Genomic DNA, 27572 nt, shown 5'->3' with positions numbered 1-27572 from the left:
GGCTAGTGTAAGCAGGCAGAAATGTCTGCCGGTGCTATATATATGTTACTTGTGATTTATTGATTTATACTTCTTCATTTATTAAAATTCAATAGTTGAAATCCTTACATTTTAGAGACAGAGAAAACCTGAAATTATTTGTTCAGCTCTTTTCTGAGATGTGGAAACATGCTTAGAATTACTAAGCTTTCATAGACAAATAGAATCAACTGATGATAATTTAATATGTAATGTAGATCAATGTTATGTTGAATTTCATATAGCCAGAAAATAAATATTAATATCAGGAGAACTTAAAACTTAGAAATACCAATAAGTTATGGAATCTCTTTCCATTCTGTTTTGAAAGACACTGTGACCTTGCATTTATAAAGATAAAGACTAAATTATTCTCCAAAATAAGGTTCAAGCAATTACTAATGAATATATTTTAGATCTCTGTAAGAAAGCATTGTATTCTCTAGAGTTCACAAAAAAATGATAAACAGAGATTTATTCTTACAGAAAAAAAAGTAATCTTGAAAACTCTAATGTTGTAATGAGCATAGTTTGGTTAAGCACAGTCAAAATACTGATTTACAAAAATGGGGATAAATTGTAGCAGGATATGCACTTCAAAGAATAAGTGTACAGTAGTTAAATGTGAAATAGCTATTTATTTTTAAAAGTTGCGTGGGGAATCACAAGATAATGTGAAAAGTTCAGTTAGACAACCAGCAATGAAATTTGAGACTACTGGTATTATGACAAATCCGGTTTCCAACCTTGTTGACAGATTTACTTGCACAACCAGAATTGGTCAGAGCAGGAAATAGGTATAATGCATATATACCTAACGTCGTTCTCTCCATTTGTCTTCTTCCCACAGATAAAGCAGTTAACTTCATCCTGCCCCGAAGACCAACAGTAAGTGGCAATTTGTTTATTTTTAAAGTGAACATTTTACTGTGACAAAGTACTTAATGCCTTGCCAGTGAAAAAACGATACCTAGTAAATGACTCTGTGGTTTTCAAGACTGTTGATAACCTATATTGAGAGTAATGATCTTAAGCTATTCTATTCTTTTTAAGCTAAGAAAGTAACATATAGCTCTAATATTAACAAAAAGCACTTTTATCTAATGTAATAAATTAGTTTTTACCTTTTGTTCTAAAATAAGCAATATAATTAATTCCTATGTCTGTGAATTTTGGAAACAATTATACCAGAACTTCCTTTAATGCAAAAATAAAAAACTATGGTTATATGTGTGTTCATACTTCCACGATAATAACTTAAGGAACACATTTGAGACAGTTCTAATGAGGTGGATGAACCCAGAGCCTATGATATAGAGTGAAGTAAGTCAGAAAAAGAAAAGCAGATGTTGTTTATTAATGCATATATATGGAATCTAGAAAGATGAACTTATTTGCAGGACAGCAATGGAGACACAGATACAAAGAACAGACTTGGGAGAAGGAGAGGGCGGGAGGAATTGAAAGAGTAACACTGAAACACATACATTACCATATGTAAAATAGATAGCCAGTGGGAATTTGCTGTATGACTCAGGGAGCTCAAACTCCTTGCTCTGAGACAACCTAGAGGGGTGGGGTGGGGTGGGGTGAGAGGTAGGAGGGAGGTTCAAGAGGATGGGGATAGATGTATACCTATGGCTGATCATGTTGATGTATGACAGAAACTAACACAATATTGTAAAGCAATTATCCTCCAATTAAAAATTTTTAATAAATGAATAAAATAATTTTACTAGTATTAACATATATGGACATTATATAGTATAGACATTATTAAAATAAGTATGGGAAGCTATTGCTAATAGTTTTAAATCCACCAAAACAAAGTAATAGCACCAATCTTGAGACAAAAATATTCTAAAGATTATCAACCTAAGATAAAATATCCCCTATGAAATGCAGTCAAAAAAAAAAAATTAGAAACTTTTCCAACAAAAGTCAACCTTTTCAGGCATTTATGTTTATATAAGTGATTTAAATATAATATCAGTTGCATTATTTTATATAAGGAGGGAATTTCTATATAAAATTTTATATTCCTTGGCAAATAAGAAGTGATCCTAGATAAGCAGATATCAAGAAACCACATACCTGCCTCTGATGACCTGTGAGCAGCTATTCACTTCACAGAGGAAAGGTTTTACTTTAAAATCATTTTATATTAATGCTTTTCTCCTCTGTGGCTAACTAGCATCCAGGAAGCTTAGGGAAGACATACTATTGCCAGAGAAGATTTCGTGATCCCACTTCTGCTGTTTAAAACCAAAACCTACAATGTCTACCTATATGATTCACACTCTGGAGAAGAATCAAAGGAAATTAAACTGATTTCAAGTTTCAAGTCTGGGAGCTCCTCTACAATAATAAGGCTTCTGAATTGAGGTCAGATTTGTAAGAGGAAGAGATAAATTGTGAGGAGGAGTGTCAGAACTCTTGAGTAATGTTTAAATCCACATAGTGCTAAGAATTCTAGTAACGTTTTTCAGTAAATTCAAGCAAAGAGGAGAGAATTAATCTTTGGGAACAAAAAATAATTGCTTTCTGGGAACTGTCAATGTAGCTGTTGTTATTTAGATATCTTTGTAGATTTCTAAATAAGATGAAGTCTAAAAGGTTTGCAAACTCTTATAGGCTGCTTTCCATTTCACATGTAAGTGGTGAGATGAAAGAATGTGTTATAGTGAAGATTAAATATTACATTAAACTATATTTGAAAAATAATGCATCCTATAGTTTTCTGATGTCTTCCCTGGTGGCTCGGTTGGTAAAGAGTCTGCCTGCAATGCAGGAGACCCGGATTCAATCCCTGGGTCGGGAAGATTCCCTGGAGAATAAAATGGCAACCCACTCCAGTATTCTTGCCTGGAGAATTCCATGGACAGAGGAGCCTGGTGGGCTACAGTCTATGGCGTCACAAAGAATCAGACATGACTGATTGACTAATACTTTCACTTCACATAGTTTTCTGAGCTGTGGTTAGGTATATAAGTGTGTCTCTAACTATAATGTACACATTATGTACACATGTATTAATACTTTTCATGTCTCTTGCATCTTCTGCATTGACAGGAAGATTCTTTACCACTGTGCCACCTGGGAAGTCGCCATATAATGGCACCATTATACATGGCTCACTCAGGGCAAGGGGCTTCCTGCCTGTTCACAATAGCCTATAGATTGCACAAGGTGGTACATTATTCAATAATTTTGGTTCATTTTCATACTTATACTAGCTTTCTTGGGTCATATGGCAAAAATATACTAGAACAGACTTAATCCCAGAATCCTTTCCATTTGCTGCCACTCCTTAGGTTCATTTTAGGAAGAAACAGCATTGAGAGGAAGTAGTTATACTAATTCATACTCACATAACCCTAGGGGGTGAGATGGAATAGGTGTATGAATGTAATAGCAATGTAGAATAGCCCATACATTTCTTTGCATCTGATGAAGGTTATGTTCCCCTGATGCTATCTTGCTGATACATAGCCCCAGGACAGGTGGCTAGTTCTATTGCTACAGAATTTTGCAATAATGGGGAAGCAATGATTATCTTGAGGCAAGAGCAAAAATTAAAAGGCTTGGCTATCGCTATACACTCAGGCCAGCTACTGCCTCAGGATGCAACCTCTTCCTCCACTTCACACCCATCACACACACATCAACACGTACACACTAGAGGTCACGAGAGACTTACTTCTCCCCAGATTTTCTTCCTATCTTTTTGATATTTCTTGAAAGTCATGATTCTATTTTGCTTCTGTCATTCCTTCCATATCCATGTTGGAGTGAAACAAGAAGCCCGCCTATTTTGACATCCTGACTAGAATAGAAACCTAAAAATTTGCTTTGTAAACGGATCCTTTTATGAACTCTCTTCTTAAGAAAAAGCACATTCTCCTTAGTTTATAATTTGAAAATTCTTATTTCCACAAGATAGACTTATAAGGGAATGTTTGCTTGCATAATTTTTATAAATGTGCTTTTTATCTTCTAATAAGCAGTGATATCATGTCATTAGAGAAAATAATATTTTCTTTTTCAAGTGAGTGTTTCAAACTTAGCAAAGAGCCTGACATCAAGGTGAGAAAGAAATAATATATTACAGTTTAACTGTATTATATGCATTTTCACTTCAAAAAGACTTGTTCTGCTCTTAGTCATAAGATATTAGGGCTTCACAGGTAATGCTGGTGGTAAAGAATCCACCTGCCATTGCAGGAGACGTCAAGAGATGCAGGTTCAACTCCTGAGTCAGGAAGATCCCCCTGGAGGAGGGCATGGCAACCCACTCCAGTATTCTTGCCTGGAGAATTCCCAGGGAAGACAAACCTGGCAGGCGACAGTCCACAGGGTCACAAAGAGTCAGACGTGACTGAAGCAACTTAGCATGCACATGTAAACCATCAACACTTGGAATTAGAAAATTTTCAAATCTTCTATTTGGCTTTTCTCTAGTCACACTTAGGAGAGATGACTAATCACCTGAAAAGGAAAATGATGAAAAGCAGAAGGAAAATCATGTAAGGAAAGCTGCAATGACTTCTACACAGCAAAATAACTTTTTAAGGGAAATGAGTGAAAAGGAAACTAAAGTTTGTTACTAAGTAAATAGCAGCTGAAACATATAACTACATACATTTAGAAATCGTCTACATGCAAGCAGAGAACAGAAACAAGCAGATATTTTTCCTAGTTCTTTCCATTGATTTCGGTGTGACTGTACCAAACATAATTGCAAGTAAATCATATCTGATCTGTACGTTCTATTTAAGGAGGCCGCTGAAAAAGAGAGGTGGAATGGAGCTAAAAGCATTGGTCTTACAGTTGCTGATAGACCTTTATTATATTTACATCATCTGACATACTTATTTCCAGAGCCTTGTGCTATACTGGATTTTTTCCTCTCCTTCTCCAAAAGCACCAGAATGGGTCACAGCAAAAGAAAAAGAAAACCTTTCCCTCCACTTTTGCACACATTTGGAAAGGTTCAACAAGTTCATATTCTAGGTGCTTGAATCATGAGCTACCCTAATGATATGCTGAGGGTCAGAGAGTGAATGAGAATCATATTCTGTTAACTTGAATATGTCCAGTATATTCTAGCCTGCTGTCATGGATAGTGTGCAAAACTTGATGACTGTCTGTTAAAGGAAAGAATAATAACTGAGTGTTACTGGCTTGCAGAAAAAGAAGGACCCATTTTTCTCTTTGGCTTTCAATTCTCCTCGAGGCCCGCTTGAGCCCATTCCCTAAGGAATGTACATGTCCAGGGACACTAACCTAAGAAAGAGTCCTCTGGAGACTTAGCTTCTGAAGCTCCACCACTAAGCACATAAGGCATTTAAAAGAATGAAAATAGTAATCTGTCCTTTCCACACTCACAGTCAAATTATAGAAAAAAAAGTCAAAAGTACATGAAAAAATTGAGAGAAATAAGATCTTGCAGATGGGTCAGGGAAAATGAGTATATAATCAAAACTTTACGTGGTAAGTTTTAAAGGCTCCCATCCGGTGGCAAGATCAGTGTTTTTGGAGTTAACTTGCGAGTTTCTTTGGGAAGAGGCACTTAGAAATGTTTTTGAAGGATGTGGCTAGAACCCAGGGTTGAGGATTAATATAATCTAAGGCGTTAACGGCATATGATCAAAGGATAACTAAAGAAGCCTGGCTAGAGTTAAGGAAAATAAAAAATAAAAAAAGATTATCTAGTGAATGACGTCGCAGGTTGGATCCTCCAGGAACAATATCTGAGAGATGGAAAGTTTATCAGGAAATGTACTTGAGATCAATTCCTTTGGGAGGGAGTCGGGGGGAAGCAAAATTAGGCAAAGGAGTGATGTAGTCTCATTGGAGGCTTCAGCCAGGCGACTACTTCTGAGTAGTTCAGAAGTTGGGATGATGTTTCAGAGTTGTCTCTACTTGGAACGAAGAGGTCAGGCCTTTATATCCCACATCAGACAGCCATATGATGAGGGTGAATTAGGAAGAGAGCATGACCTTGGGCCAGGAGGCTGCCTTCAGCAAAGCCAATCCCTGAAGAGCCTGAGAGCTGAGAGATCTCTGCTGGGAGAGCAAGCATCCTAAATAATAATAAAAATAGTAATGATAATGCTAGGATGTGTGGGTATATGTTGATTTTTTCATGTTTTCAGATTGCTTTGATGTTATTTATCTTCTAAAACATCACAAAATCCCTGTCAGGTGACCCTATGTCACCATATTCTAACTTGATAAGTGAATATTTTCAATTTTATGTAACTAGGTAAAACAGTATCACCAATGATAACAACAAAATCCCAGACTTGTTAACACTTACGGCACTCTCTTTCCTTCATGACAATACCAGGTACCAAAGTTTAGATTTGCTCAGTAAAGGGCCAAGTGTCCCTGAAAAATTCAAGTGGCTCTTTTTAATATTAAATTTATGTATCTGCTTTATACAGAAACAAGTTCATTTTTCTTTCCCTATTTTTCCTTTTCTGTCTTCATATTTTCATTCCTTTCACCCACCTCTTCCTTTTGCCCACCTAAAATCTAAACAAAATCAACCTTTTCCTATTGCTGTGAGTGAAATTTTAATGGTATAGAAGAGCTTAAAATTTCAAAACACTGTAGAAACACTTCTATAATTTGTACCCTTCATAGAACCCTTATAGGAATAAGCTATCAGTTTTGTGATTTCCAATCCAATTACATCCCTTCTCATTCTAGTTATTAAACAGACAAAAATACTTCGTTAAAATGCCAACAAAGTGCTCTATTATTTCAACAAAGTTACATAAATGAGGGTTATTATAATGGCCTATGTTTTGAAGTCAAGAAGGATATCCTAAGAAAATATTATTTGCACTCTCCAAGTCTTAGAAGTTTTATATTTGAAAGACAACAGAAAATAATTGACTTAATTGTTAATATTCTCTAATTTTTTTCTAATTTTCTCAAATGTGTTCAGTCATTTATTGGCTATTTATCAGCTGCAAAAAGATTTATATTAATAGTAATGTAGGACTATTTCTGTCAAGGCAGAATGCTTGACATTCTTACCCAGAACTCCACGCCTCCCAAAAGTATGATACTGTTTAGTGGGAAGTGGTTATTGAGGTTAAAAAAAATCCCAAGTAGCCTCAATCTGGCAATGAGTCTGTCAGAAGGTTACTTAACATCCCTGTGTCTCATTTCTTCACTTACAGAAACATCATAATGCCTAAACCATTAGCTTCACCAGGTGGCAAAAAGAGCAACTAAGACAATAAATCTGAGAAAAGTCAGAGGCACTTTTCCAAGAGTGCCTTCACAATAATTACTTGAATTATAGTAATACAGACTGGTTCAGATGGTAAAGAACCCTCCTGCAATGCAGGAGACCCAGGTTTGATCCCTGGGCCCAGAAGATCCCCTGGAGAAGGGGGTGGCTACCCACTCCAGAATTCTTGCCTGGAGAGTTTCATGGACAGAGGAGCTTGGCAGGCTGCAGTTCGTGGGGTCACAAAAAGAGTCAAACATGACTGAGCAACTAACACTTTCACACTTTTCACTTCACAGACTCGTTATAGGAAATGCAGAGAAGAAAATAACACCTTTTCACACGAGGATGAATTCATTCTTTTGTATTTTTGTTTAATTTTATTTCCTGTTTGCCTAGCTTTTTGTCTGATCATTTTGTAAGAGAATGGTCTGAGGTTCTATTTTTGCTGCTGTCCTCCAGGTGAATCATAATGTCTGCATTCCCAAACTCCTGAGCATCAAGGTCTCCCATATCACTATGCAATACAATTTCTTCTGTTCAGTTCAGTTCAGTTCAGTCGCTCAGTCGTCTCCGACTCTTTGCGACCCCATGAATTGCAGCACGCCAGGCCTCCCTGTCCATCACCAACTCCCAGAGTTCACTCAGACTCAAATCCACAGAGTCAGTGATGCCATCCAGCCATCTCATCCTCTGTCGTCCCCTTCTCCTCCTGCCCCCTATCCCTCCCAGCATCAGAGTCTTTTCCAATGAGTCAACTCTTTGCATGAGGTGGCCAAAGTACTGGAGTTTCAGCTTTAGCATCATTCCTTCCAAAGAAATCCCAGAGCTGATCTCCTTCAGAATGGGCTGGTTGGATCTCCTTGTAGTCCAAGGGACTCTCAAGAGTCTTCTCCAACACTACAGTTCAAAAGCATCAATTCTTCGGCGCTCAGCCTTCTTCACAGTCCAACTCTCACATCCATACATGACCACAGGAAAAACCATAGCCTTGACTAGACGGACCTTTGTTGGCAAAGTAATGTCTCTGCTTTTCAATATGCTATCTAGGTTGGTCATAACTTTCCTTCCAAGGAGTAAGCGCCTTTTAATTTCTTCTGTTACCCTATATTACAAGGAGTAAGCGTCTTTTAATTTCTTCTGTTACCCTATATTCAAACTGGTCCCAGGACGTCCCTGCTGGTCAACGGCTAAGACTTAGTGCTCTCAACACAGGGGGCCCAGGTTCGATCCCTGGTCAGGAAACTAGGTGCCACAGGCCACAACCAAGAGTTTGCATGCTGCAACTAAGACCCAAATCAGGCAAATAAATAAATATTAGGAAAAAAACTGACCCCAAAGAAACCTGTGTCATAGAGCTTTTGTCATCTATCCATGAGAAAAGCCAAGGTATATTGCAATATGGATGATGAGTGGCAGTCAGTAAACACTTAACATAGATATGCAGCTTCAGATTTCCAATGACTACATGTTATGGGCCTTGGAATGCACTTGAAGCTAATCTGATCCTCAATATACATGAGAAAGTATATTAGTCTGCTGCTGCTGTGGTATTACAAAATACCACAGATTGGGTGGCTTGAGCAACAGAAACTTATTTTCTCACAATTCTCACCTGAGACCAAGGTGCCAGTATGGTCAGTTTCTGGTGAGACTTCTCTTCCCGACTTACAGAGAGCCACCTTCATGGCACACTCACATGGGCTTTTCTCTGGGTTCATGGAGACAAGAGAGACAGACAGAGAGAGGGCTTGAATGTCTCTTCTGAACTGAACACTAATTCTGTGAATTAGAACACATTCTTATAACCTCATTTAATCTTAATTACTTATTTAGGGGCCCTGATGTAAATATAGCCACATTGGGGGATTCCATTCAGCTCAGTTCAGTTGCTCAGTCGTGTCCAACTCTTTGCAACCCCATGAATCACAGCACGCCAGGCCTCCCTGTCCATCACCAACTCCCCGGAGTTCACTCAGACTCACGTCCATCGAGTCAGTGATGCCATCCAGCCATCTCATCCTCTGTCGTCCCCTTCTCCTCCTGCCCCCAACCCCTCCCAGTGTCAGTCTTTTCCAATGAGTCAACTCTTTGCATGAGGTGGCCAAAGTACTGGAGTTTCAGCTTTAGCATCATTCCTTCCAAAGAAATCCCAGGGCTGATCTTCAGAATGGACTGGATCTTCTTGCAGTCCAAGGGACTCTCAAGAGTCTTCTCCAACACCACAGTGCAAAAGCATCAATTCTTCGGTGCTAGCTTTCTTCACAGTCCAACTCTCACATCCATACATGACAACTGGAAAAACCATAGCCTTGACTAGACAGACCTTTGTTGGCAAAGTAATGTCTCTGTTTTTCAATATGCTATCTAGGTTGGTCATAACTTTTCTTTGAAGGAGTAAGTGTCTTTTAATTTCATGGCTGCAGTCACCATCTGCAGTGATTTTGGAGCCCAGAAAAATAAAGGCTGACACTGTTTCCCCATCTATTTCCCATGAAGTGATGGGACCAGATGCCATGATCTTAGTTTTCTGAATGTTGAGTTTTAAGCCAACTTTTTCACTCTCCTCTTTCACCTTCATCAAGAGGCTTCTTAGTTCCTCTTCACTTTCTGCCATGAGGGTGGTATCATCTGCCTATCTGAGGTTATTGATATTTCTCCCGACAGTCTTGATTCTAGCTTGTGCTTCTTCCAGCCCAACATTTCTCATGATGTACTCTGCATATATGTTAAATAAGCAGGGTGACAATATACAGCCTTGACGTACTCCTTTTCCTATTTGGAACCAGTCTGTTGTTCCATGTCCAGTTCTAACTGTTGCTTCCTGACCTGCATACAAATTTCTCAAGAGGCAGATCAGGTGGTCTGGTATTCCCATCTCTTTCAGAATTTTCCACAGTTTATTGTGATCCACACAGTCAAAGGCTTTGGCATAGTCAATAAAGCTGAAGTAGATATTTTTCTGGAACTCTCTTGCTTTTCCAATGATCCGCGGATGTTGGCAATTTGGTCTCCGGTTCCTCTGCCTTTTCTAAAAGCAGTTTGAACATCTGGAAGTTCACGGTTCACGTATTGCTGAAGCCTGGCTTGGAGAATTTTGAGCATTACTTTACTAGCATGTGAGATGAGTGCAATTGTGTGGTAGTTTGAGCATTCTTTGGCATTGCCTTTCTTGCATCATCTTTCAGGATTTGAAATATCTCAACTGGAATTACATCACCTCAGAATTAGAGCTTCAATATATAAATTTTGGAAGGGCCCATACTTTTTCACAGAAGGCTAAGCACCTCCCATGTATCATTTGATGTTCCACTTTTTTCAAAAAAACTTAACTTCAAAATATAAACATTTTCCTTGTTACAAAATCATCATAAAATAACTTTTATGTCTAATATGCTTAAGCAAAATAATGTGTTTGAATTTAGACATTTTACCCCTGTGATACTGAATATTTAATTCATTACAATATTTACCTTTATAAATATTAATGTGATGAAAAAATATGCCTAAAGCTTTACCAGTGTATATTATTATTTCCTGGGTATTCCAAGAAGTTGAATTAGTGAGGCAAATGATGTGAATATATTAAGGGTGTTCATAGGATTGGGTTGGTATTAATAATACCTTGAAATGTAAGAACTGTATCTTTTATTTTTAGATCCAGAAAGAGAATGTTGCCTTTTTGGAATTTAAGACATTGTAATAAAGAGAAAGATTTGAATGGGAATGAATGGGGACACTGGGCAGAGTTGAAGAGAGCTGTTGAAATTACCAAAGAAAAGCATTTACTCCTTAGTGTATTTACCTAGGGCTCTAGGAAATGCAAGCAATGAGCCAGAGCTCTGACCGGAAAGAAGTGGCATATGTTCACCGGTAATCCGAGATGTTAATTGGGGTTATAAACGATTAAGCAAGGTGTAAGGAAACCAGCAAGGGCTAGTCGTTCCTTTTTTTTTTTAATGTCCTCTCCCTCCTGAAACTCCTGAACCTCCCACCCACCTCCCTCCCCTCTAGGCTGTTGCAGAGCCCCAGATTGAGTTCCCTGAGTCATGTTGCAAATTCCCATTGGCTATCTATTTACATATGGTAATGTATGTTTCCATGTTACTCTTTGCATACATTCCACCCTCTCCCTCCATCTTCTCCCCACCCCCTACCGTGTCCATAAGTCTGTTCTCTACGTCTGTGTCCCCACTGTGTGCTTTGTGCTGAATTGCTTCAGTCATGTCCGACCCTTTGCGGCCCCATAGGCTGTAGCCCACCAGGCTCCTCTGTCCAGGCAACAATACTGGAGTGGGTTGCCATGCCCTCCTCCAGCTGTGTCTCCACCACTGCCCTGCCATGCAAATAATTTCCCCCGGACCATCTTTCTAGATTCCATATATATGTGTGTGTGTTGTTTTATCAGAGTTGGGAAGTGTGAAGAAGCCATTCCTAGCACCTGGAGAATAGTTATATGGAAAAACTGTGGAACTAGGGCAGAATTGGACTTCCCTTGTGGCTCAGTGATGAAGAATCCGCCTGCCAGTGTAAGCGACATGGGTTGGATCCCTGGGTCAGGAAGATGCTTTAGAGAAAGAAATGACAACCCACTCCAATATTCTTGCCTGAGAAATCCTATGGACAGAGGAGCCTGGCGGGCTACAGCCCCTGGGGTCACAAGAGTCAGGTACAACTTAGCGACAACAACAGGGTAGAAGTGAGTTATTCATCATCAACATTCAATCCAGTGTTTCCATTTGTTCTTTACTGTCCCCATTGGAGGTTCAGGTCTGGGGCCAAAGCCATCATCATTCTATTGACTCCTGGTGACACAGCCTCTTTTGTTCATGTCAGCTGATGAATCTGGTGTAACTGAGATCCTTGCTTTGTGTGTTTTGTTTTTCCCCTGTGTTCCTCAGAAGCTCATGCACTAAAGATCCCAATGCGGGTCTTTGTTCCTTTGTTTTGTTTTCCCAGCGATGGCATTATTCACGGTGGTTTTGTTCCTGGCTGCTGTGTGGCTTCCATTCTTTCCTGCAAAGGGACAGGTATGGTCAAGGGTAAAAATCTTTTCACAAAAACTCATGCAACTTTGAGGGCTCGGTGTTTGAAAGTAAAAAAGACTGGAGTGTCTGGTACATCGCAAAGTACTTCTCAGTTGCTCACTGCGCTAAAGTCTAAGGCTGTGGCAACCAACATGGTAGCTTCTAGCCCCGCGAGGATATGCAACACGGGAAATATGGATAGTGCGAGTTGAGCCCTGCATAAATTCAATACAGTATGATTCAGTGAACAAAATGGAGGTAAAAATCTCATTAATAATTTTAATATGATCACATAATAAACACTGTAATATATTCATCAAGTGATATATATTATACTTAATAATTTAGTATGTTTTTTTAATTAAAATCATACGTGATGCCTTAATTATATTTCTATTGACAGCACTAGTTTGTGGATTTAAAAGCCAATGATACTTCTCCTGTCCCAAGATCTTTTCTGATTTACTTTTATTTAATACATTTCAACGTGACTCCCACAGAAAATTAGCAACATATTTATATGATCTCAAATTAGCAAAACTTCTTCCCACACATCACCACATTTAATTTTCATAATTACCCTGTGAGAATAATTTTAAATTAAAAGGCAAGAAAATTTACTAAAGATATTAAGTATTTTGATTTTGCCCATAATTTCACAATTAGTATATGTTAGGTAAGATGTTCTAATTATTTCTAATATGCTGCTTCACTTTAATAATCTCCCAAACAGGATCAGTCATGTTCTCCAATGATTGGTGTGGAGATGCCCATATAAGGTGTTGACCTCCTGATCAGAGAACCTCTGAATGTGAGGAGCTTTGGCCACTGCTGTCTGTTCCCCCACCCACTCTGGGCACACAAGATTAGCTAGGACTCCTCAGACCACAGGTTTCTGACATTGCATTTAACCTCATTAGGCATTTACAAATATAGCTATTGTGTTACCATAATCAAAATTTCAATCCAAATACAATATATTCATCAGCTAGGGTTTCATTCAAGTCATTTGCTGTGTTCCCAATTTCTTCCCTGAAGATTCCTTCCATGGCCCTTTCCAGTCCCCTGTTACGTGTCCAGTCCATCTCCCAGTCTTTATTGATAAAAGTATTTAAAAGGGAGATATCATTTGGGTCCTTTACACCAGTAAATGTCTCTTGATCAGATACTCTACACACCCTCTGCCCAGAGCATCTTCTCCAGATGCTTAGAAAACACAATTTATCTCTCAGTATCCCAGTCCAGACCATATGTTGTGAAATCTTTTCTAAGCTCAGTCAAGAAGAATTAATCCCTCCTCCCTTTATATCTAGTAGATCCCTCCTATCATTTCAGTTATCAGGTCATAATTATCTATTTATGTCATATTGCCTATCCAATATAAACTCTTTAAGGATGAATAGATACCATCTTTTATCCACTGTACTCTCAACACTTTTCTTATCACCTGTCACTTAATAAAAACTTTATTGATGATCATTTTTAAAACCAACAAACAAAAGACATATCTTCTTCAATAGAATTTATCTACAAAGCAAGATAGGGTAAGCAACAGGAAATAATGACTTTTCAGAAACCAAATTTTGATATGCTTTGAAATGAAACTACATTTTTCAGAGTCAAAGGACATATCCAGGGAGCTATTTTACAATTTGATATATTTAGGTTAGTGCAAAAGTAATTGTGGTTTTGCATTGTTGAACTTTGCTATTTGATATTGGAATAATACACTCTTAAATAAACATGGTTAAGCATACATCATTTTAATATGCATTTATCAAATTTTTTTGCTAATCACATTGCTTGCTGTTTATTTTGTATTTATTTTAGACTAGGGAAATGATGTTAGACAAAAAGCAAATTTGAGCAGTTTTCCTATTTGAGTTCAGAATGGGTTGGAAAGCAATGGAGATAACTCTAATCATCAACAATGCATTTAGCCCAAAAACTGCTAAGAATGTACAGTGCACTTTTTCACAACGGGTTTGCCGCCAGGACACAGGTGTCATGAAAACCACCGTTAAACCTAAGCCAAAATGGGAAAGAAGACCCACATCAACATCGTTGTCATTGGGCACATAGATTCAGGGAAGTCTACCACGACTGGCCATCTGATCTACAAATGTGGCGGGATCGACAAGAGAACAATTGAAAAGTTCGAGAAGGAGGCTGCCAAGATGGGAAAGGGCTCCTTCAAATATGCCTGGGTCTTGGACAAACTTAAAGCTGAACGTGAGCGTGGTATCACCATTGATATCTCCCTGTGGAAATTTGAGACCAGCAAGTACTATGTTACCATCATTGATGCCCCAGGACACAGAGACTTCATCAAAAACATGATTACAGGCACATCGCAGGCTGACTGTGCTGTCCTGATTGTTGCTGCTGGTGTTGGTGAATTTGAAGCCAGTATCTCCAAGAACGGGCAGACCCGTGAGCATGCCCTTCTGGCTTACACCCTGGGTGTGAAACAACTAATTTTTGGCGTTAACAAAATGGATTTCACTGAGCCACTCTACAGCCAGAAGAGATACGAAGAAATTGTTAAGGAAGTCAGCACCTACATTAAGAAAATTGGCTACAACCCCGACACAGTAGCATCTGTGCCAATTTCTGGCTGGAATGGTGACAACATGCTAGAACCAAGTGCTAATATCCAATGGTTCAAGGGATGGAAAGTCACCCGTAAGGACGGCAATGCCAGTGGAACCACCCTGCTTGAAGCTCTGGATTGCATTCTGCCACCAACTCACCCAACTGACAAACCCTTGCGTTTGCCTCTCCAGGATGTCTATAAAATTGGTGGTATTGGTACTGTCCCTGTGGGTCGTGTGGAGACTGGTGTTCTCAAACCTGGCATGGTGGTCACCTTTGCTCCAGTCAATGTAACAACTGAAGTGAAGTCTGTAGAAATGCACCATGAAGCATTGAGTGAAGCCCTTCCTGGGGACAATGTGGGCTTTAATGTCAAGAACGTGTCTGTCAAAGATGTCCGTCGTGGCAATGTGGCTGGTGACAGCAAAATGATCCACCCATGGATGCTGCTGGCTTCACAGCTCAGGTGATTATTTTGAACCATCCAGGCCAAATCAGTGCTGGATATGCACCTGTGCTGGATTGTCACACAGCTCACACTGCTTGCAAGTTTGCTGAGCTGAAGGAGAAGATTGATCGTTGTTCTGGGAAAAAGCTGGAAGATGGCCCTAAATTCTTGAAATCTGGTGACGCTGCCATCGTTGATATGGTTCCTGGCAAGCCCATGTGTGTCGAGAGCTTCTCTGATTATCCTCCCCTGGGCCGTTTTGCTGTGCGTGACATGAGACAGACAGTCGCTGTGGGTGTCATCAAAGCAGTGGACAAGAAGGCAGCTGGAGCTGGCAAGGTCACCAAGTCTGCCCAGAAAGCTCAGAAGGCTAAATGAATATTATCCCCAATACCTGCCACCCCAGTCTTAATCAGTGGTGGAAGAACAGTCTCAGAACTGTTTGTCTCAATTGGCCATTTAAGTTTAATAGTAAAAGACTGGTTAATGATAACAATGCATCGTAAAACCTTCAGAAGGAAAGGAGAAGGTTTTTGTGGACCATATGTTTTGTGTGTGGCAGTTTAAGTTATTAGTTTTTAAAATCGGTACTTTTTAATGAAAACAACTTGACCAAAAATCTGTCACAGAATTTGAGACCCATTAAAAAAAGTTTAATGAGAAAAAAAAAAAAAAGAATGTACAGTGCAGCAATGGCTCAAGAAGTTTTGCAAAGGAGACAGGAGCCTTGAAGATGAGGAGCACAGTGGCCAGCCATCAGAATTTGATTGACCAATTGAGAGCATCATCAAAGCAGATCCTCTTAAAACTACATGAGAATTTGCCAAAGAACTCAACACTGACCCTTCTATGGTCATTCAGCATTTGAAGCAAATTGCAAAGATGAAAAAGCTCAGTTAATGGGTGCCTCTTGAGCTGACTGAAAATAAAAAATATCATCGTTTTGAAGTGTCATCCTCTCTTATTCTATGCAACAACAACAAACCATTTCTCAATAGAACTGTGACATGCAACAAAAAGTGGATTTTATACAACAACTGGCAATGACCAGCCCAGTGGTTGGACTGAGAAGAAGTTCCAAAGCAATTCCCAAAACCAAACTTGCACCCCAGAAAGACCATGGTCACTGTCTGGTGGTCTGCTGACTATGTGATACACTGCTGCTGCTGCTGCTAAGTTGCTTCAGTTGTGTCCGATTCTGTGCTACCCTATAGACGGCAGCCCACCAGGCTCCCCCATCCCTGGGATTCTCCAGGCAAGAACACTGGAGTGGGTTGCCGTTTCCTTCTCCAATGCATGAAAGTGAAAGTGAAGCCACTCAATCATGTCCGACTCTTAGCGACCCGGTGGACCGCAGCCAACCAGGCTCCTCCGTCCATGGGACTTTCCAGGCAAGAGTACTGAAGTGGGTTGCCATTGCCTTCTCCTATCCGATACACTACAGCTTTCTGAATCCCAGCAAAACCATTACATCTGAGAAGTATGGTCAGCAAATCGATAAGATGTACTGAAAACTGCAACACCTGTGGCTGACACTGGTCAACAGAAAGGACCCAGTTCTTCCCCACAACAACACATGAGCACATGTTGCACTACCAACACTTCAAAAGTTGAACAAATTGGGCTATGAAGTTTTGCCCCATCTGCCATATTCACCTGACCTATCGTCAACCAACTACAATTTCAAGCATCAAGACAACGTTTTTGCAGGGAAAATTCTTCTGCAACCAGAAACAGGCAGAAAATGCTTTCCAAGGGTTCACTGAATCCCAAAGCAAGTATTTTTATGCTACAGGAATAAACAAACTTATTTTTTGTTGGCAAAAAATGTGTTGATTGCACTGGTTCCTATTCTGATTAGTAAAGATGTATTTGAGCCTAGTTATAAGGATTTAACAGAGAAGGCAATGGCACCCCACTCCAGTACTCTTGCCTGGAAAATCCCATGGATGGAGGAGCCTGGTAGGCTGCAGTCCATGGGGTCGCCAGAGTCGGACACGACTGAGCGATTTCACTTTCACTCTTCACTTTCATGCATTGGAGAAGGAAATGGCAACCCACTCCAGTGTTCTTGCCTGGAGAATCCCAGGGATGGGGGAGCCTGTTGGGCTGCCGTCTACGGGGTCACACAGAGTTGGACACGACTGAAGCAACTTAGCAGCAGCAGCAGCAGCATAATGATTTAAAATTCATGGTCTGAAACCACAATTACTTTTCTACAGAGATTGGTATTTCACATTGGCTGCTGCTGCTGCTGCTAAGTCGCTTCAGTCGCATCCTTGCTAATTTAGGAATCGATAGCTGGGAAAGCGCCCAGTCTGGGAGTACCATGCATTCAATATTGGTCCCTGTCTTTAGGAACATACAAACAGGCAGGGGAAATGGACACATAATGAGATCGTGGCAATAAAGTGTGGTGAGACCCATGTTCACAGTATTTGTAGAACTTTGAGGAGACTTAGCACTGGGGCAGGGGGAGAATAACTTATCCCAGGGTGTCAGGGAAATCAGCAAAAGGCCCTGTCTGGGCTTACAAAATTTTGCTCATGTACATATAGCATCAGACTCTTCTGTAAATTGAAGTCACCAAATTGTTCAGACTTTCTGAGAACTATTCACACACCCTACTCTACCTCCAGACTCAAGCCTTCCCAACATACATGCAAGGATACACCAAAAATATCAGCACCTGACTTAATATCCTGTTAATTATATTTCTGTTACTAAAAGGAACAAAGTCAGCAATAGTTCATTAATTGGAATGGCATTGCTCCCTCCAAATTGCTTTGGAGATTTTTTTGTAATATTGTTAAACTGTCTTTTGAGAGACCCCATAAAGTCTGTCACATAATAGGTAGAATTATTTACTGGAGTATTGAGTGCACTTGGACTCCACCTAAACATGGTTTCCCTAAATACACACAGCATGTCAGTTCAAGGTTCCCCGAACATCTAAAACAAGGGTTCCCAACCTCCAGGATCTAGGGTGGAGCTGATGTCATAACAATAGAAATAAAGTGCACAATAAGGTAATATCCTTGAATCATCCTGAAACCATCTCCGACCCCCCAGGTCCATGGAAACATTGTCTTCCACGAAACTGGTCCCTGGTGCCTGAAAGGTTGGGGACCACTGGTCTAAAAGGAGCCACCTACCTCCACCCTTATCACTCCCTTTCTGCAGCCTGATTGAGTGTGAATGAGAATGTTCAGTGGCTCCAATCTTGTAACTTTGTCATTGTGTTTTCATTCATATGTCTAGAAAGCTCACACTGAGATGTCCCTTCATTCTAGAAAGTGACATTTATAGCCTCAGAGGTGTTTTTATTTTTTGACTGCACCATGCAACTTATGGAATCTTAGTTCCCTGAACAGTGATCAAACCCGTGCCCCCTGAAAAAGAAGCACAAAGTCATTGGACCACCAGGGAATTTCCATCGAGGCATTTTTAATCATCATGGCATGAATTACAGCCTGACTCTTAAGATTCAACACTCTTTCTTTCTTAAAAATTATAGTTTGGGCTCAGGTTCATTGGCAGTGCTTAATAATACTGACTTGAACTGAACATGTCTGAAAATAATCTTTTTTCTCTTAAATTAACTTACACATTCTTCTATGCAATTTCAAAACTTTTAAAAACTAATCCTAAGCTGACTTTCCTTCAGGATCGACGTTTTGCTGATTTGTCAAACACCCTGAAAAATGTCCAAACTGAGATTGTAAACAAACACAATGACCTAAGGAGAGGAGTCTCGCCACCTCCCAGTAACATGCTGAAGATGGTAAGAAGCAGACACATAAAGAAAGTGGCTTGAGCTGGCTGTGGTAAGAGCTGGCACCTAGTAAATTACATCTCTTAAGAACCTTTCAGTTTTGGAAGTTCTGGCTCTGCTTTGTTATTTCATTTGAGCTGTGTAATGGACAGGGAAGAAATTCTTCTTTTAAATTCCACATACTATTTTTTGCTTAAAAATCATACTTCCTCCTTCTATATTCTATTCACTAGAATAGTTTAATCTGTCAGAATCTATAATCTATCATGCGTATTTCAGAGTTTACCGTCTTTGAAAGTGGAATTTCTCCTCCTAAAAAGAAAACAATGCATCTACATACATACATATACAATCAGTATGAAGTTTCAGGGTGCCCATGGAACCCCTGAAGCCTCTCCATGAACCCTGCCGCTGAGGTTAGTATGTGCCTTCTGACCTTAGTAAGCTGACTTTTAGATACTTTCACTAGGCTTTTTCTGTTGTTTTTTATAAAAACAGCTTTCTCGTAACTTCTGTGGCCTGTGTGCTCCCTTCCTTCTATTTCCCCTCTGTACAGTCATAAGTACAACACCATCACCCACACCATCCTCATGATTAATGTCCACGCCACCTGGGCTGTAATTTATGACCTAGCCCTTTTCTAGAAGATACGTTATAAATAGGGGAAATCCAAGTTTTGTTAACTTTAAGGAAGAAAACATAAAAATATCTTACCACTGCAAATGTTACCACTTCCTCCCCCCAAAAATGGCCAAACATCTTCTGAGATGCCCTCTTGCCACTCTGAAAGGGCCTGTGCAAGTGAGGGGCCTTCATTAGCTCACTGTCTCATTAGTCTCCTAAATTTTGCTTTATTATAGTGAAGCAACTTGTCTAGTTTTAAGGGCTATTTAAATTGTGGGGGGCAGAAGTAAAAGCAAATCCTTAGACATCAGTGAGAGATGTCTTTCTGCTCAGTATTTCTTCTAACCCTAGGTTATTAGGGTTATTACCTTTTGATCTAGGGCAAATAACAGCCCACTTTTCTAGGTCCAGTACTGAAGGCCACATGTCTCCCAGATGTTCTTACTAAAAAAAAAAAAAAAAAAAAAGGAACTAAGAGTAAAGTATGCCAGCTCAATACTATAGGAAAAATAATCTCAACATCTCCGTGTGTTGATCAATATTTAGAGAGGACTATTACTAAAAACTGAGGTGTGTCTACTGTGCCATCAAAAATAGACCATTAACTCTCCTAGATTTTTCGATTACTTAGGGTAGATGTACGATTTTGTGGAGAAGAAAAAGACATGTGAAAAAGATATCTGTGACTATCATGATAAGCAGAAGATGCACATAGAGAAATTTTGTACTCATATAGACTAGTCCACTATTCAAATCATAAAACTTATGCTCCTTTGTAATTTAAGTCATTGAGTGCATCTGTTTTTTCTCTTCTTGTTTTAGCAATGGAACACCACGGCAGCAGCAAACGCCCAAAATTGGGCAAACAAGTGCCTTTTCAAACACAGTAAGAAAGAGGATAGAAGAATAGGTATGTAATTTAATACTTTTGTTGAGTCCATGAACAAGCAAGACCATAAGGGCTATTTTTGACCTTACATTAAGAAAGCTTTATGAATAAATGTTGCTTCTAATGCTGCCTTTTTCAATTTAAAAACTCTCTGCAGGAGAAAGAACTCCGAGAAGTACCACATTGTGCGTGTTGTGTGTTTTATATTTTACAAAAACTGGCTCACACAATATCGTATTTGTGCCTCTTAACCATCCTCTAAGTAAAGCAGTCATGAGTCATCTCTTCCTCTATTTTATAAAATAGAAAACAGTTAGAGAGAAAACAGCTTTCATTTTTAAACCTATTTATATTTGTATTTATAACATATGTTTGATTAAATCATTTTGATGACAGAATGTCAAGTCTTTTGTATATTCTGGGTGCCTGCCATACAGTCATTACTATATAGATTAAAAACCTGTTAGACATGACTTCTGCATCAGGAAACAGAAACAATGAGATGAAATATCTTATTATTAAATATTAGATAAAATATTTACTGAAGTGATCAAAAATGACATAGATTTAGGCAAGCCCAATTTGAAAGAAGCAAATGACTTACCAGTTTTAAATGTAGAACTGTCATTGTTACTTGTATTTTTTTACTATAATTTAGTGAAATCAGGAAGAAGGATGACTATATTCGGTAGAAAATTGGAACAAATTTTCTTGAAGATCCCAATCTACTGTTAAAATCTTAGCTTCTTTCTTTCCTTCTTAAAGGATTTATCCAAGACTAATTTAGTTTGCACTCCCTTAAAGTAGCATGTAGACATTATATTTAAAGCCATCTAATTCAAAATATTCAACTTGAAAATATATTGAGATATATATTGAAAATATCTTGAAATACTTCTGTTGTGCTACAAGGCACTTCTTTCCGAGTAAGAAAGTATTCTCAAAGAATAATTTGAGAATTTGGCCTGCAATGCTCTTATTTGCTTATTAAGGGGAGACTCATAATCTTTGAAAATATTGTCTCTTCTAGTGCCATTTGCTTCATATTGGGGTTTTTAATTAAAGGCTGAGTGCTAGCTTTTTTTCAAAGTTCATACAGAATAGCAATCATAAACATTTATTTAGGGTCCTATGTATAAAACAATCTTTGATGAATGTGAGCAAGAGTCAGAAATTGAGTTAGTCTCTGCCTTTAGCATGCAAAGCAGAGTATGCATTAATGCATACACTCATGAAAATTTAAAGTGTAAACAAATGAATCTAGGGAGAGCAGATACTAAAGAAAAAAAAAAAACTTGATGTACTCAAAATTGTGCACATTGAGGCCATTCTTAAGGTGTTAAGCACATCTGGCTTCTTTCCAGCTTATAGCTGATGAGAAACTCCCTCATGGATTAACAGCTATGAGCGCTGCAAAGGACAGGGACTTTGAATGTTTTACGGCTCTCCCCATGAATGATCTGTTTCTTCTCAGGTACAAGGAACTGTGGCGAGAATCTCTTTATGTCAAGTTACCCTTCTACATGGTCTAATGCAATCCAAAGCTGGTATGATGAGGTCCATGATTTTGTTTTTGAAGTAGGGCCGAAGAGTCCTCAAGCAGTAATTGGACATTTCACCCAGGTAAGGGAACAGATAAAAACATTCTGACATCAATACTTTAAAAAGGAGGCTTCTCCAAATTTTGACTGATTCCAGTGTTGAACTGAAAGGAAGATCTCAAATGGGTAAAGAGCAGTTTTACTATGTTGTGGGTATTTCAGCCGTGAGCTGTCATTTGTCAAAAGCCTGCACACTTTGAATGCGGAAATATACCCTGTATTTTTCTTACTGCCTAAATGGATTAAATAGTGAATGTACATGGAAATGTAGTATTTTAAAAGATTTTTAGGGAATTTCCTGGCAGTCCAGCAGTTAGCATTCAGCACTTACACAGCAGTGGCCTGGCTTCCATCCCTGGATGGGGAACAAAGATCCTGTAAGCTGCATGGAGTGGCTAAAATAAAATAAAAATAAAAGGTCAGTACTTCTACTTAATAATTTAACTAAATATATTCATAAGGTATGCAGAAATACAATATATCAGTAACATTCTTTTCAGCTTTATATTTCTTATTAGAGTTTTTTAAATATATTTTCTTCTCTAATGTACTCTCTTATCTTCACTTATGTGCTCATAGATTGTTTGGTACTCATCTTTCCTTATTGGATGTGGAGTTGCCTACTGCCCCAAACAAAGTCTAAAGTACCTCTATGTTTGCCAATACTGTCCTGCGTAAGTATATGCTTTCCCGTTTGTTGTCAATACATAATGCCTTCAGCGATCTAAGATTTGAACATTGTTATGTAATGGACAAACCAGACTTTTAAAAAAGAATTTTTCAGTAGAGGGGAGGAGGGAATAAAAGTTTAGAAGAGTTTTTTAAATTTGAGGCACAACCAATTTCTCCCTGTCTCTTGATGGATATGTTTACCTCTTGCCAGCATGTGGGGGTGCACAGGCTTACCAATTCCATCAAGTTTACTATGAGGTAGAAACTGTTACCACACTGAAATGCACTCTGTAAATTTTAGAGCCTTTTATTAGCCCATTTCGGCTCAGGCTGTTAGACTAGGGTCAAGAAAGTAAGTGCACATGTGAATTATTCTTACTTTGCATTGGGATCTGAGTACACTTGGGGAATGTTAGTTTTTCAGTCATTTGACATGATTTAAAACCCTGAAAGATATTTAGGTCCATATGATGATGGATGCTTCCCTTGGAGCATAAATTAAACTTAAAAAATGAAAAATGCTTGACATTTTGTATTTCAAATTTCAGTGGTAATATTGTTGGCAGACAACATGTCCCTTACCAAAAGGGAACACCTTGTGGCAGCTGCCCCAATCATTGTGACAACGGACTATGCAGTAAGTTTGAAACCATTAACTTGCTAATATAAATGACCTGACATGGCTAAGCATTAGAAAGTATTCTGAATGTAACCAACTTCAGCAATGCCTTCCTCCAAAAGGCAAAATTAAAATTATTCAACAGAGTGCCTTTAAGCAAAAAGTTTACACTGTTGAGAATTCTTACTTGCAATGAAGTCGGTTACTGTACATAACCTAAAGAAACATCTACCACCAATGTATATCTGTAGCTGTTGAACCCGTGACATATTGGCATATCTGAAAAACTTTCTGTGGGAATTAATCATTGCAACTGAATATGAACTTTCTTTTCATCAAAGTTAATGCCATTATAGCAAAGATGGAATTTTAAAAAGAGAAATACGTACAAATATAAAGATGTGATACCACCGAATATGACTTAACCTGGAAAGACAAATTGAAAATTATAATTCCTTATATGTGAATGAGTTCATCATCCTAAATTCCTCATTTTTCCCATAGGGTAATTTAATCATCAAATTTAGTTTAATGAACACTTGTATTTTTGTCTGCTAATAACTTTTATATGCTTTTAAAATGTCAATCAAATCTGCTTATAGTGTTATTAGCTCACATAAACTTCAAATATATCTTAGCAAAAGGAGTGAAATTAATGTCATATAATGTCTTATTCCATGTTGTTGTTAACAGAGGTACAGCATTGGTATTTTTGTTTAGTTGGCATATGTTATTATAACTATTGTTAACAATGCAATTAACCCATTAACTGAGATTTCTACCTTTTAAATGCATTCACCTAACTGAATTACAGCACTCTCTCTGGAAGAATTGCTCAGCCATAATTCAGAATAGTGATGATATCAAAGCTTTGTATAAATTAACTACAGAAGAAAATAATTACACCTGGGCTCAATACTATTTATTGAGGAGCTCGGAATTTATCCTAGTAGTAACGAGCAACCAATTGAAAGATTTCAAATGGAAGAATGATGAAATCAGAATTGTGTTTTACAAAGAGCTCCTGGCAATAGCATGCAGGAACAAATGGATGGGAATCCAGCTTGGAGACTGTTCAAAAACATGGGTTTAAAAGCAAATATCTTTATTCCATGAGGGCAAAATGAATGAAGAGAAATGGACAGTGGTAAGAAATAGGAAGAATGTAGAAGAGCCAGTGTTTCTTACCTGTGCTTGTTGCACTCTGATGAAAAATAGGGGGAAAACATAATCAACTATACTTCAGTTTAAAAAGAAAGAGAGAGAAACTAGAAATATAGAAGCGAATGAGTTCGGGTTAATTCCTAGTGCCTGGATTAAATTATGCCACTTCTCTGAGTCTGGGTGAAAGGAGGGGAGAGTTGGGAAGCAATACTATAAAACTGCCAAGTTTGTAGGTAGGAATGTACTTGGCTTGAGATGTGTTGAGTCTGTGGCCACTGAGGGACATCTGAATGGAAATACCCAACAATCATGGTGTAATTTCCTTTTGTTTTTGCAACTTTGCACCCACATCTTCTTACAATGATTTCTTATTCCTGAAAGAAAGACTAGTAGTATTAGAGTCTACAGCAACAGAGTCCAATATAACTTTTTGCATTCATGGAAATGTTAAATAAGTGTACTGTCTCTTAAAGTAGCCCTTGGCCACATTGGTTATTGAGTAGTTAGAATGTAACTAGTATCACTAAGGACCTGAAATTTATATTTTATTTTATTTTAATTCAATTAGGTTTAAATGTAAGCAATCACCTGTCTAGTGCTGATCATTTCGGACAGTGCAGTTCTAGACAGATTCATTTAGATTCACCGTACTCTGTTTTCTGAGGAAGGAAAAGAGGCCAATTCATTTTAGAAACATTTCAAAAGATTAAAATTTTAAAATAAATGATGAGCTAATTGATTAGTTTAACTAAGAGACCTTATGTGTCCTTCAAGCTATGAAGTGCTCATCACAGTGTGATGATGCCAACATGTTTGCTCAATTTTCTCTTTCTCACTCACATTGAATTCACTGTTTGTGTTGCTGCTGTGGAGGAAAATGATAATGAAGTGATTACTTTCTTTGCTTTTATTCCAGCCAATAGTTGTGAGTATGAAGATACCTATTCTAACTGTGCATCTTTAAAGGAAACATGGACCTGTGCCTCTGATTTTGTGAAGACCAATTGCAAGGCTGCCTGCAATTGTCAAGGCAAAATTTATTAAATTCCAAGCACTGACCGAGCAGGGCTACATGATGGAAGGCTGCATCATCTACTCAGATTTGATATTTACTAACAAGGAAATCACAGACATGTTAGCTACAAATTTGATTTCAAGTAGTAAAGAGTCTTTTTCTCCTGGATCTGCTTTTTATTTTACAGAATTTTTTCTCATACAAAAAAAATTAATGTAACCTAATCTATGATAACAACTTTGGATTTTGATATCAATTGGGTGATGTAAATTTAATTGAATTTAATCAAGTTGAAGATTCTGAAAGTTGTAGTCTCTTACAAATATGATCACTACAAATTTGAACTGAAATTGAGAATCATGTATAAAATCAACAAGCTACAAGTATATTTTGCATGGCACAGGGCATGTAGCCAATATTCTATAATAACTATAAATGGAGTATAACCTTTAAAAATTGCAAATCACTATGTTGTACACCTGAAACATATAATAATTGTACATCAATTATACCTCAAAAAAGCCTGAGGAGGAGGTAAAGAGTTATATCAGAAAACTCGGGAGCCCCAAGGCCTGGGAGATGGGACAGAGGAAGCTCTGATTTAAAACTCACTTTTCAGCTCCTACAAGCAATGCCCAGACCAGCTCGCCTGCCAGTCTAGGAGTGTTCTCCCAGGCTCCAAGGCTTCCTGCTTCTCCTCCATCTCTCAAAACCTGGCTTGGGGCCCTTGGCTTGAGAGTAACCCCATGCTGGGGATGTGCTAAGTCAAAAGAAAGAAAGAAAGAAAGAAATTGAGAATCATATTTCTAGAACGAGATGTATGAAAAGCTCAGAATGTGATATCATTGTCTCATGAATCCTGAACTACAGTCCTCATTCCCAGTCCCAATTTATAGCTAAACATGTTCAAAGATACATATGCTATCTTTAATTCTTCCTCTCCCAGCCACCTTCTTCCCACTGATGTCTCCCATTTTTACAATTAAATTCAAATCATTCTTCCTAAGGTAGCCTCCATCTTCATTTTGCCAAAATCAGTGAAGACTTTTGGGTCTTCATCTGCATAAATTGCACAGTAGAATATGACCATGCCTTCCTTTTAAAGTCTCTCTTCTTTTATACAAATCTTCCTTAAAGAAAAATTCAAAATAACATATTTTGAATATACCTCTTCCTTCAGGAGGTAGAACTTTGTCCACCCGCTATTGAGTCTGTGCTGAACTTTGGGACTCGCTTCCAAAGCGGAAGGTATGAACAGTGGAGAAATCTGGCAAATAACATCTTAACTAAGTGATCAAAATTCCACATCATTACTGACTCAGTAATGAGCCATATGGATTCACATATCACCGTATATGATATAATTAGAAGAGATATCACTTCTGTGGTGCTCTTTGCAACCCCAGTCTTATTATGCAATAAAACATCAAGCAAACCTAAATAGAAAGTACCTTGATCAGGACTCCTCAAAGCTGTCAAAATCATGAGCAATAAGGAAATTCTGAGAAAACATTACAGACCAGAGGAGAATAAGGAGACAGAACAACGAAATACAATGTGGTACCTTGTATCAGATCCTGGAACAGAAGAGGGACATTAATGGAAAATTGATGAAATCTGGAAAAGATCCAGGGTATTTTTAACAACAGTGTTGGTTTCTTAGTCTTGATCAATGTACCAGAGAGATGTAAAATGTTAATGTTAGGGGAAACTGTAACTGGGTCGAGAGTGTATGGGAATTCTCTGTACTATATTAGCTAAATTTCTGTAAACCTAAAAATACTCCAAAATAAAAATGTTAGTTACTCAGTCGTGTCAAACTCTTTGTGACCCCATGGACTGTAGCCTGCCAAGCTCCTCTGTCCGTGGGATTCTC

The 27572-nt window shown here is 38.4% G+C and overlaps 1 protein-coding gene and 1 pseudogene across 3 annotated transcripts; both read left to right on the top strand.

Annotated features, from left to right (window-relative positions):
- The first annotated feature begins 853 nt into the window (after positions 1–853).
- On the top strand, positions 854–27505 carry LOC147346934 (cysteine-rich secretory protein 3-like). Of its 2 annotated transcripts, XM_086370744.1 has the most exons (9): positions 854–906; positions 11282–11353; positions 12227–12297; positions 19005–19121; positions 20559–20646; positions 22100–22248; positions 22806–22900; positions 23447–23535; positions 25598–27505. In XM_086370744.1, the coding sequence occupies exons 2-9, from the start codon at positions 11317–11319 to the stop codon at positions 25723–25725; spliced, it is 774 nt and encodes a 257-aa protein (XP_086226870.1). In that variant the 5' UTR covers positions 854–906; positions 11282–11316; the 3' UTR covers positions 25726–27505. The 2 variants fall into 2 exon arrangements, with proteins under 2 accessions (XP_086226870.1, XP_086226872.1); XM_086370746.1 differs by lacking the exon at positions 11282–11353.
- Positions 14316–16012, top strand: LOC147346935 (elongation factor 1-alpha 1 pseudogene; annotated as a pseudogene). The gene has a single exon (XR_015152756.1). The product of XR_015152756.1 is annotated as an elongation factor 1-alpha 1 pseudogene (transcript).
- Positions 27506–27572: the final 67 nt, after the last annotated feature.

The sequence above is a fragment of the Bos grunniens genome, chromosome 23 (genome assembly GCF_055505025.1).
Source record: "Bos grunniens cultivar Pamir isolate PY7600 chromosome 23, Bosgru_T2T1.0, whole genome shotgun sequence".
Lineage (NCBI taxonomy): Eukaryota > Metazoa > Chordata > Mammalia > Artiodactyla > Bovidae > Bos > Bos grunniens.
This window is presented reverse-complemented; position numbering and strand designations above follow the sequence as displayed.

Excerpts from the sequence above, each read along its gene's own strand:
- LOC147346934 (XM_086370744.1), top strand. The coding sequence starts at position 11,317 with ATGTTGCAAATTCCCATTGGCTATCTATTTACATATG. Across the intron at positions 11,354-12,226 it reads TGGCTATCTATTTACATATG|CGATGGCATTATTCACGGTG; the intron begins GTAATGTATGTT and ends TTGTTTTCCCAG. Across the intron at positions 19,122-20,558 it reads CCAGTAACATGCTGAAGATG|CAATGGAACACCACGGCAGC; the intron begins GTAAGAAGCAGA and ends TTCTTGTTTTAG.